Source organism: Mus caroli, unplaced genomic scaffold (genome assembly GCF_978045245.1).
Source record: "Mus caroli unplaced genomic scaffold, Mus_caroli_1 scaffold_10, whole genome shotgun sequence".
In the NCBI taxonomy this organism is placed as follows: domain Eukaryota; kingdom Metazoa; phylum Chordata; class Mammalia; order Rodentia; family Muridae; genus Mus; species Mus caroli.
The window spans coordinates 35,103,009-35,114,398 of record NW_028227265.1 but is presented as its reverse complement, the minus strand read 5'-3'; the positions used below and the strand labels follow the sequence as shown (position 1 = coordinate 35,114,398).

The following is an 11,390-nucleotide window of genomic DNA, read 5'->3' as shown; positions in this document are numbered from 1 at the left end:
TCCCTTGCAAATGTCTGTGATTCCAGCTCTGAATGGTGGAGAGACAGGAGGATTGCTGGTGCTTGCTGCTTCCAGGCTAGCTGAGAAAGCAGTAGCCCCAGGTTCAGGGAGAGACCCTGCCTCAAAGGAAATGTGGAGGAGAACCTCTGTTGGACACTCTTTTCTGGCCTCTACACCATTGTGCCTACATACAGGCACATGGATACATACACACGCGCAAATAGCATAAATCTTCAAAAATAATTTTAAGAGAGAAACAACAGGGTATTAAGTCAAATGTGAAGATCACTGTGGCAGAGATCGCATGCCCTGGGGGGGCCAGTCTTCATACAAAGGGACAGAGCCCTCCTAGCTGCCCTCTAGTTTCTGAAGATCTGTCTGCTTCTGCCTCCTGATGCAGGCCTTTATGTTGTAACACCACACTGGCCTCAGTGGTCCTCAGCATAAAACCTGGGAAGGAAAGCAGCTGGGGTTCTGCGGCGTGTCCCTGGTGGGCCACTGGCAAATGCCCAGCTGTGGTGAGGTGCAGGGTGTCCTCCAGAGAGACGCTCACGTCTCAGCCCCAGAATGTGGTGGCATTTAGAAATATCTCTGTGAAAGATAATCGTTAAGATGAGGTCTTTAGCCACTACAATGCGAATGATACCCTTATAAAGGGGGCAGGGGAGAGACTGGACAGAGATATGCATAAAGATGATGCAGATACATTCACACATGTGTACGTGCACCCACACACGTGCACACCCTGAGAATGCCATGTGATCGGAAAGCTTGAGATTGGAAAAATACTCCCCAAAGCTAAGAAGTCCCAAGGACAGTTAGCAAACCTGCAGAACTTAGGAGAGTGGTACAGATTCTGCCCCCAAAGAAAGCAATGCTGCCCTAACCCCTGGTCGCAGACTTCCAGCCTCTACAGCTTCAAAATAAACTTCTGTTGCTCGAGCCTCCAGTTTACGACACTTTCTTATGGTTGTGTGACAAACTCACATAATCATCTCCCAAACAGGCCCCTCCTATCACCTCTCTGACCTCTGTAAGCTCCTGACATGGCTGGAAACCCAGGTATCCCAACAGGATTGGGACAAAGATGGGTCGGGGCAATGCCAGTTTTGTTTTTCAAACTCAGAGGAAACACTGGAGCACTGCCTCTGGTCAGGTTTCAGGTATCTGAGACCACTGCTGTGCTTGTCACAACCCCAATTTAAAAGCAGCAGATGTTGTTAGTTCATAAATGATGACCCTTTCCAGTGTCTCCTAGAGGGCTTGTCAATCAAGAGGCACTTAGTGCCATTCATAAGGGGTACGTCCCACACTTGATGCATCGTTAAAGACCAGGGCTGCAGGCAAATTGGAAAGTGCCCGAATCCTTCATCCTCTCAGCTCAGAGCAACACAGGTCTGGTTTCTCTTCGCTTCTAAGGCCTGGCTAGTTCGTAAGGCTTCCCTGGATGCCAGGCTGCGGAGCCACTCGGGAAAATGCAAGCGGACAGACGTATGCCCAGGCGCCTGGGGTCAGAAAGGGCGGAGGGCCGCTTTGTGAGGGCACAATTTGCAGAGCCTGTTGATCTTAGGAGGCAGGCAGGCCGCCAGGCTCAGGCACCGCACGCACCCCGCGCTAGGAAGCCTGAACCGGACCAGCGCCCCAGAGGGCACCCTGACATGGCCGCCGAAGACCCGCTCCCGCGCCGCTGTCGGGACTCAGGATGACGCAACCACGGCGGGTTGCATCAGCCCGCACCCTCGCGCTTAGCCCGCCTCTCCTCCGCCTTTCTCCGGGCGCTGATTGGGCCACGTTGGACACTGACCTCTGTCTCAGCCAATGGATGGCAGCCACAGAGAGCGCTATCTGCGGAGCCCTGGCACGGGGCGCCCATAAAAGGTACCCGAGACGGGGGCGCGTGTCCCAAAGACGCCAAGTGTCGTTGTATGGTCTCAGACGGCTGCGTCGCCGCCCGTTCGGCATCCCTGAGCGCAGTCGAGCCGCCAGCGACGCAGACATGGAGCCCGAGCCACAGCCCGAGCCCGTCACGCTGCTGGTGAAGAGCCCCAATCAGCGCCACCGCGACTTGGAACTGAGTGGCGACCGCAGTTGGAGTGTGAGTCGCCTCAAGGCCCACCTGAGCCGAGTCTACCCCGAGCGCCCGGTGAGTGGGACCCCGGGGTACCACGCCTGCAGGGTTGCCTGAACTCACCTGTCACACACCACAGGGCGCGAGTCACCTTCCTGCCCAACCGTCTCCTGTGCCCCTCTGCTCGCCCTAGCGCTTGTCATCTCTTCTGGGCCTCCACCAGTCCGCGCTTGCCCTCTTCTAGCCCCTCATCTCTTCACCTCCCATTACACCTAACTCCCAAGGCTGTCACACATCTGCCCCACGTCCCTGTACCCCCTCCTCATCCTCCCAGGGAAACAGTAATTTGACCTTAATGAGTCATTTCCCCATCCGAGTCCCAGTGACCCTCCACAAACTACTAAGTGATTGACTGGGTGTTCCCAGTTCGGCTTGCATCTGATGGGTAGAAATAAGAAAAGTAAATGTTGCCAAACGAGACTTCTGGGTGTACCGAGGGCAGACGAGTATATGTGCCAGCTTGGGCCATTGGCTAGAGGGTGGGGTGCGTGCTCAGTCACCAACTTCTGAAGGTCCCACGCCCATAGGCTAGACATGGCTCCTCTCCTGCAGCCTTCCGTTGGCCGCCCCTCCCTGTCGCGCCGCACTTAGTCTCGGGGAGGAGCCCCCTTAACTTTCTAGCGAAGGATGACTGAGAAAGGAAGCCCTGAGTCTGATTTGATGACAACCGTGGGTCAGTTAGGAGACTTTCTTGTTCCGTGGGGTTCCCCACCCCTCCCCCGCCCCCTTTGGTTGACACATCTGTCAACAGCTCCTTAGCCCCGCCCACCCCTCCGGTCCCTGCCACGTGACGGAGGCTGTGCGCTGGACCTTCCTGTATTTACTTTGTTCTCTGATGTTATGTAAGTGTCCACGAGTACAGTTCTGGATCCGACAGGAGAGGGCAATCGGGTGGCTGCAGATGAGGACTTTGAACAGTGTGGCCTTAGAGCTCCAACCGGCTGTGGCGCGTGGGTTTCAGTTTGTTTTTGTTCCGAGTTGTCGGGAATGTAAACAAGGCTTTTCCTTTTAGAATTGGCCAGGAACTTTATCACTTTGGGTGTAAGCGTCTAAGCCCCTGGAACTGGTCGGGGCAGTGTGCAGGATCTCCGTGGTTGTTTTCAAGAAACCAGGTGTTCTTGTTGGGAGGTGGCAGTTAGGTGCATAAATGATGCTCCTGTCGGGTCTGGTTGCATCATTTGTAAAAGCTGTTTTGAGGCCTGTTTTCCTCAGGCGAGGAACATTGGGCCCCTTGGATTTGAAGACCTAAGCTGGTAAATACCAGTAGGTCTCCTGGGTGTACAAATCTGTACCTTACAAAAATACCGGGAATGGACGCAGTGGTGCGCTTCTGTCATGTCACTGGAGAGGCCAAAGCAGGAGGAGCATGTCTTGCAGACTGGGCTATACATAGTGTGAGTCTCTCAGTAATTAAGGAAGAAGGCATGTTCATGTTTTTTTTTTCTGTAGTAGTACTTATCATTGGGTGATGATAAAAGTTTATTATAGTTATTTGCTTAACATTTTATTTTCAAATTGGCCTTCCAGGTGAGGACAGAGGGTCAGTTTGGTTTTTACCGTTTGCTGGTGGTTGGTTTCACATTTAGAACAGCATTTTGCAAATTGGTGTGCACAGCATTTGTCGGTAAAGCAGTCCAAACAGCGTGGAGCACAGCATCCAATATGTGTTTTAGGTGTAGTGTCAAAAAGTCCTTATGGATGTTGATAAGAAGATGCAGGCTTCCTAATAGTCTGAGGCTGGCCATAAACTCTTGATCTTTCTGCCTCTACCTCTCATGTGCCAGGCTTGTGGGCATGTGCCACCATGCCTAGGTGGGTACAGTTTTCCTGGTCTTTTGGGAAGCAGTGTTTTGAGATAGGGTCTCCCTAGCCAGATTTGCTTGCAGCTCATTCATATCCCAGGATGGCCTCAAACTTCTGCCTGAGCTACCTTTTTGCTGAGAGTCTAGATATGAGCTCAGTTTTTTAAAAATTTAATTTAATTTAATTTTTATTTCAGGCTGTTTGGAAGGAACATCTTAATTCCAAGTTTTGCTTAGTGGGTTATTCTGGTGTGTAGGCTGGTGACCTGTGGGGTAATAGCCATTATTTTGAGGCCATTGCTTTTAAGGACATACTTTTAAAAATATGGCTTAGGAGAAATTTAAAAATTGATTTTAGAGATGAGAATTATAAAAAGGCATATGGACTCTGTGTCCTTAAAGTCACTGGTATAGAGGAGAATATATGGGTTGGACTCTTGATTCTAGCAGCAGGTAACATCGGGTGGCATAGAAGAAGACTGATCAAAAGTAAATTGTTTTTTCTCTGGCTTTAGAGTTCATTGCTGCCAAAGCACGAAATACAATTTGTGTTTTTAGTAGCAGAAAGCAGTTTCCCTGTGAATAAGAAGTAAAGTGGCATAGTTTTTATGAGCTAGGGGGTCATTTGCTTCCCAAATTTATTTGCATATTTGAGATTAAAGTCAAGCACTTCCTAAATAAACGTTTTATATATGAGAATTTTTCTTTAAAAAAAAAAAAGTCTTCCCGTGGTGGCAGGGGAAAAAACTTGTTGGAATCTAAGCTGACGTGTGCTTTTCTTTCCATTTACGATCAGCGTCCAGAGGACCAGAGGTTAATTTATTCTGGGAAGCTGCTGTTGGATCACCAGTGTCTCCAAGATTTGCTTCCAAAGGTATTTGTAGTCCTTAGCTCTTGCTTTGGGGTGGTGTCGAACGCTTGTGTTTGAAGTCAGGCCCTGAGGTGTCTCTTGTTACATCAGCAGGAAAAGCGACATGTTTTGCACCTTGTGTGCAATGTGAAGATTCCCTCCAAAATGCCAGAAACCAGCACAAAGGTATGGCATCTTTTTATGATAATAGCTACTTGTGTCTCTGATTCTCAAGGGAGGGAGAAAGGAAGTTGAGTAAAACCGAAGGGAGACTTGATCGCATTTCCCCAAGGCATGCCAGGTCTCAGAGGCTGTGTTCTCAGCACACTAAGGGCTGAGCAGACTGCTGTTTGTGTGCCGTGTGCAAAAGCAAAGGCAGTCCCCTGACCTGAGGTTGCTGTGTGCCCAGAACACAGCGCCAGAATGGCACGTGAAAGTGGGGGTTATAGAAATGAACACATTTCCCAAAGGAACTTTATTTATTTTCAAGACAGTGTCTCTCTATGTAGTCCTGGTGTCCTGGAACTTACTCTGTAGATCAGGCTGGCTTCAAATTCCCAAAGATCAGCCTGTCTCTGCCTCCTGAGTGCTGAGGTTAGAGGCCTGTGTCACACCCACCTGGATAGGAACATGAATTTTATAAGGAGTAGAGAAGTAAACATATTTCCTGTAGAAATTTCTGTCAGGATGACTTGGGTAGGGAAAGACCACAGTCTTCATTACATGATCTCTAAAGACTTTGTTTTGACAATAAAACACATTTGCTTTTCTTGCTTATATGTGCACTCTCCATATTCTAGCGTGGTATTTAACTTAAATTTGTATTTCACTTGTATTTCTCACAACTTCTGAGTATCACATGGAAAATTCTTTTTCCTTTACGTTGCTGCCAAGTTATATGTGCACATCCTGTCTGTCACATTGATTTCTAGGCCTACTCCTGGGTTTAACACTGTACATTTTAGCTTCAGTGGGAAGCATTCTCAGTAATAATAGCTGCATTCAGAAGATTTTCTGAGACTACAGTAGAAAAACATGGGTTATCTTTTTTATTTGTATGTGTGTCTCGATACTGGTGTCTGCATAGAGAGCTTTTGCTGGGGCTTGAACCCAGGACCTCACGCAGGCAAGGCAAGAGCTCTACCACTGGGCTACATTCCTCAGCCCTAGTATCTGTATGTTCATTTTGTCAGGTTGTGGGGTGGGGAGAGGGCTATAAGCCACTGGTAGCAAAGTAATTCTTTTAGCTTGATTGCAAAGAGTTGCATCAGGCCCTTTGTTCTGACGTTTATGTTACTTAATTTAGGGTGCTGAATCCACGGAGCAGCCGGACAACACTAATCAGACACAGCATCCTGGGGACTCCTCAAGTGATGGTTTACGGCAAAGAGAAGTTCTTCGGAACCTTTCTCCCTCCGGATGGGAGAACATCTCTAGGTGAGTGTCCATGAAGAACACGATTGTACTTCATTTGTGTCAATATAAAAATAAGGCGTATTTAAGCTGGGCATCGTGGCGCACTCCTTTAATCCCAGTACTCAGGAGGCAGAGGCAGGCACATCGCTGAGTTCAAGGCCATCCTGATCTCAGATCGAGTTCCAGGACAGCCAGGACTTACACAGAGACAGGGGAGTGTGGAGGGGAAGTACACAGCCCCTCAGCTTCTCAGATGCTTGCTCCCAGCAAGGGAAGGAAGGCTGGTGCATGCCTGGCCCAGCACAGATGTGTCTGAAAGTCCAGGCCTGTTCCTTTGGCTTGTGAGCTTGTACGAGTCCCCTAGTTTTCTGAGCTGCACTTGGGCTTTCTCTGTAAATTAGGGTGGAATCTTTCTACAAGGCTGTTGGGTATCTATCAACCTGTGTGGGATACCAGATGAGCAGTAAACACAGAGAGGGTTGTCACGGCACTCAGAAGCGCCACAGTGTAGACTCTTACCCTGGGGTCAGGGAGGACTTGGGCACTCCCCTCTAAAGCATGATCCGTGGATTTAATCCCGAGTGAGACCTGAGAGGGGAAGCGTTAGTCTGTTTGCACGGCTGTGCAGAAAGCGTCCAGCAACTCCCTGCCAATACAATGAGACTCCAGGGCAGGACGGGGCTCTTGTTTCCCATGGGATCTGATGAGCCACAGCGCTGCTGTCCTCGACTTCCAGGGTGCATCATAGAGATGGCTACTGTGACATCTGTCCTGTCTCTTTGACTGTTATTGCTGATTATAATTTAGTATTAAGCTTGTCATCCTGGACTAACTCGACATGTTCTTTTGTTTGAATCTGCGTACAGGCCTGAGACTGTCCAGCAGACTTTCCAAGGCCTGGGGCCTGGCTTCTCTGGCTACACAACGTATGGGTGGCTGCAGCTCTCCTGGTTCCAGCAGATCTATGCAAGGCAGTACTACATGCAATAGTGAGTCCTACTGTGGGTGTGGCTGCTGGGAATGGCAAGAAATCCCATCATTGCCATTGTGTCAAATGGAGAGACAGGTGTGTTTTCCCGACTCCTAGAACCCTGTCTTTTGTGGTTCTGGATGGAGTAGGGTAGAAACGATAGCAGCTTCAAGACTTGTCTATTGATGTAGAATTAGTTCCAGATACGCTTTGCGGTATAGCTCTTCTTAGAAAAGACATCATATAGATATGATGTCTAGTACTGCCTAACCTGCGGAGAGAGCCTGTCTCCATGACACCCTGCCTTCAGCTGCATCTGCTTCTGTTTTTATTTTAGCTTAGCTGCCACTGCTGCATCAGGAGCTTTTGTCCCGACACCAAGTGCACAGGAGATACCTGTGGTCTCTACACCGGCTCCGGCTCCTATACACAACCAGTTTCCAGCAGAAAACCAGCCGGCCAATCAGAATGCAGCTGCTCAAGCGGTTGTCAATCCTGGAGCCAATCAGAACTTGCGGATGAATGCACAAGGTGGCCCCCTGGTGGAGGAAGATGATGAGATAAACCGAGACTGGTTGGATTGGACCTATTCTGCAGCAACATTTTCCGTTTTCCTCAGCATCCTTTACTTCTACTCCTCGCTGAGCAGATTCCTCATGGTCATGGGCGCCACCGTAGTCATGTACCTGTAAGCACGTGGGCTCTCTCTACCTTTACTGAAAATGACACTATATTGTCACTTGAGTATAGATAGATTCTTTCAGCCTGTGACCCTTAAAGGAGGTGTGTTTACATTTTTGTCACTCTGGCACTTTTTGGAATGCAGAAATCCTGTGTTAGCAAAAGAAAAATATTTTCATCGTCTGGTCGGTGGATAAATGAGCTGTCAGACTCATGAAGTACAGTACAGAGCCACCCTGAAGCATAAGAGGCTGTGTTTGTTTCCAGAAGGACAGGGTGTCCTTTATCAGGCCGTAGCTGCCTTTCAGGACAAAGTTCAGACAGCGTCGTCACAGCTATGCAGGGCCAGTGACCCTTCGCACACCCTGTGTTTGCTCCAGCTGCCAGCTGGAGATAATTCTGCATCTTTCTCCCGGGGACATTTGGCAGTGTCTGAAGGATTTCCCAGCTAGGGGGCTGGTTGTAGTTAAGTAGGTGACAGGAAGATATGCTTCAAAGTTTCCAGCAGTGTGCAGGAGAGCTCACCTGGAGGACATAGCCCCAGAAAGCTTGGCCTAGAAGGATAGGTCACTGGTTAGAACGGAAAGAAGGAAGTTTTCCTTTATAGTAAAATTGGGTTTTATTTTAGTTTTTCAAAATGTAAGAAGCACAAGCATTCTTAATATTTTGTCTTGAAAGTTGAATTTTGTAGATTTTTTTCCCAGTTAAAGCCTTTTATCAAACATTTCTATGTCTAGAATCAAATATTTCTATGACCAAATTAAGGTTGTTATTATATGATATATATATATATATATGGAGAGAGAGAGAGAGATACACACATACACATATATATGATTACAGCAGCTTTATATATGATTATATCTACCATATCTGTTGAGTTTGGTTTGCTTTGATGCTGTGAGGCTGGAGTTGAACCCTAGGCTGCCCCGCCTCTCTCCAGGCAAGTGGGCACTTTCCACTAAGTTATAGCTTCAGCTCGTCCCTTTCTCTCTCTCTCTCTCTCTCTTTTTTTTTTTTTTTTTTTTGAGGCTGGGTCTTGCTGAGTTGGTCAATAGCATTGACCTCACTCTGTAGCCAAGGCAGAATTGCTATTACTATTTACTGCCGGTGAATAAAACACACACCCCCTGCTTTTAAGGACCAGAGGCCTGAGAGAATCTAGGGGCTGGCAGACTGGCTGCACAGGTAGTATCGCGTAAGCTTTGGGGCCTTCAGATTCTTGTGTGAATCCTACAGTGACTTAGCTGAGATGTTTGTGCTTCCTTCAAAGGCACCACGTCGGGTGGTTTCCGTTCAGACAGAGGCCAGTTCAGAACTTCCCGGATGATGGTGGTCCTCGAGATGCTGCCAACCAGGACCCCAACAATAACCTCCAGGTACAGGCCTCACTGCCCAGCCCGCTCTAGTCCTGAGCTTGCAGACTTGTAAACTAGTGGTTTGCCATTTTTTAAGGCTAAGTATTTTAGGTTTTTTTTTTTTTAAATTATTCTTATGGCAACTATTTTTAAGACTTTCAATATTCTATATAGGCATATGGCAATTGGGATTTTTGCATATGTAATGATGGGGGGTTGACCCACATTTTGAGAATAAGAGATATGTAACTGTATACTTAACTATGGAAACTGCTGGTGGATAGTTATTCAAATTGACTGGGTACATAACCACATCTCAGAATAGATTTTCGTCATAAGGCAGATTAATGCATAATCCTGAAGGGTATACTTTATCACGGAAATTGCCTCTGTAGTCTGCTTTTAGAACACTGAGATGCCAGATTGGTCTTTCAGCTCAGGGCATGGCCCAAATTAGAGGACTAGTTAGCGTGCAGCAAAGTTAATTACTATTTGATAGTAACCGAAGGCCCCTTCTCTGACGCTGGCCAAGGGAAGTGTTTGAACTATGGAAGGTCAATTGTAGATGTGCTATAGAATTGGAGAGGTACCTCCTGTAGCCAAGGGCTCATCCCCAGTGCTTGTCAGCCTGCCAGGCTTTATCCAGACCTGACTTCTTCAGGATAGGTGTTGTTCTAGACCCTAATCATTTTTTTGTTGTGTCTTTGCCTATAGGGAGGTATGGACCCTGAAATGGAAGACCCCAACCGCCTCCCCCCAGACCGCGAAGTGCTGGACCCTGAGCACACCAGCCCCTCGTTTATGAGCACAGCATGGCTAGTCTTCAAGACTTTCTTTGCCTCTCTTCTTCCAGAAGGCCCACCAGCCCTAGCCAACTGATGGCCCTTGTGCTCTGTCGCTGGTGGCTTTGACAGCTCGGACTGGATCGTCTGGCTCCAGCTCCTTTTCCTCCCCTGGCGTGGACTCGACAGAGTCATTGAAAACCCACAGGATGACATGTGCTTCTGTGCCAAGCAAAAGCACAAACTAAGACATGAAGCCATGGTACAAACTGAACAGGGCCCCTCATGTCGTTATTCTGAAGAGCTTTAATGTATACTGTATGTAGTTTCATAGGCACTGTAAGCAGAAGGCCCAGGGTCGCATGTTCTGCCTGAGCACCTCCCCAGATGTGTGTGCATGTGTGCTGTACATGGAAGTCATAGACGTGTGTGCATGTGTGCTCTACATGGAAGTCATAGATGCAGAAATGGTTCTGCTGGTTCGATTTGATTCCTGTTGGAATGTTCAAATTACACTAAGTGTACTACTTTATATAATCAGTGAATTGCTAGACATGTTAGCAGGACTTTTCTAGGAGAGACTTATGTATAATTGCTTTTTAAAATGCAGTGCTTTCCTTTAAACCGAGGGTGGCGACTTGGCAGAGGTAAAACCTTTGCCGAGTTTTCTGTTCAATAAAGTTTTGCTATGAATGACTGTGGCAGAGACTCCCATTGTCCTGGCAAGCTTGCTGTGTCTTTTGTCACTGGAGAATCAAGAGTTGAGCTGCTGATTCTTAAGTAACCCAAATGCTTCTTTCCTAAAGGACTGTTTGTGCCAGCAAGGGACGAGGCTGCTGCAGAGGCTCTTGGTAACCAGGGCTGTGCCTCTTGTGTGGCCTCATTTCCCACCTAAATGTCACCAGCTTATGTAGGAGCCCACCAAGACTAGATTCCCCCAAATTCAAGGGACTGGCCTAAGTCTTTCTTCTGAGAAACTTCTATTTCAACTGAGAGAGGAAAGGATGAGCCTGGAAGGTTTTAGTCACCAACCCAGGTTCCTCATGAGTGACTTTAAAGCTACATCTGCCCTGAAAACAACCCTAATGCCTGGGTAGCTATAGGCAGAGACTGCTACAGCACACGGTGTTCTCTCAATGTGAGAGATGAGGCTCTGGTGGCAGAAATACAAAGCGGGTTAACCTGGGGTTCTGTGATGTGCGCCCACTAAGCAGAGACTTTGAGTGCTCTGGCACAGGGGTTAGAAAGGATTCTAACTGGTTAACAAGAACATGGACCCAAAGGTGGTCGCTACCAGAGGAAACAGAAGTGCTGGGGCTGCCTTAGTGTAGTATAGAGGAATGCTCCCTAATGCTGATGGAGTCTGCAGTGTTAGAGGAGACTTCTCGGGTATGAATTCCTCA

The 11,390-nt window shown here is 48.0% G+C and overlaps 1 protein-coding gene across 5 annotated transcripts; it reads left to right on the top strand.

Moving 5' to 3' along the window:
* The first annotated feature begins 1,687 nt into the window (after window positions 1-1,687).
* Window positions 1,688-10,688, top strand: Herpud1 (homocysteine inducible ER protein with ubiquitin like domain 1). 5 transcript variants are annotated; one of them, XM_021170084.3, is made up of 8 exons: window positions 1,688-2,143; window positions 4,727-4,804; window positions 4,895-4,966; window positions 6,087-6,217; window positions 7,063-7,185; window positions 7,504-7,854; window positions 9,121-9,226; window positions 9,920-10,688. In XM_021170084.3, exons 1-8 carry the CDS (start codon window positions 1,703-1,705, stop codon window positions 10,082-10,084), a joined length of 1,467 nt encoding a protein of 488 aa, XP_021025743.1. In that variant the 5' UTR covers window positions 1,688-1,702; the 3' UTR covers window positions 10,085-10,688. The 5 variants fall into 5 exon arrangements, with proteins under 5 accessions (XP_021025743.1, XP_021025742.1, XP_085699821.1 ...); XM_021170083.3 differs by having other exon boundaries at window positions 4,892-4,966; XM_085843695.1 differs by lacking the exon at window positions 1,688-2,143 and adding an exon at window positions 3,058-3,078 and having other exon boundaries at window positions 4,892-4,966.
* The last annotated feature ends 702 nt before the right edge of the window (window positions 10,689-11,390 follow it).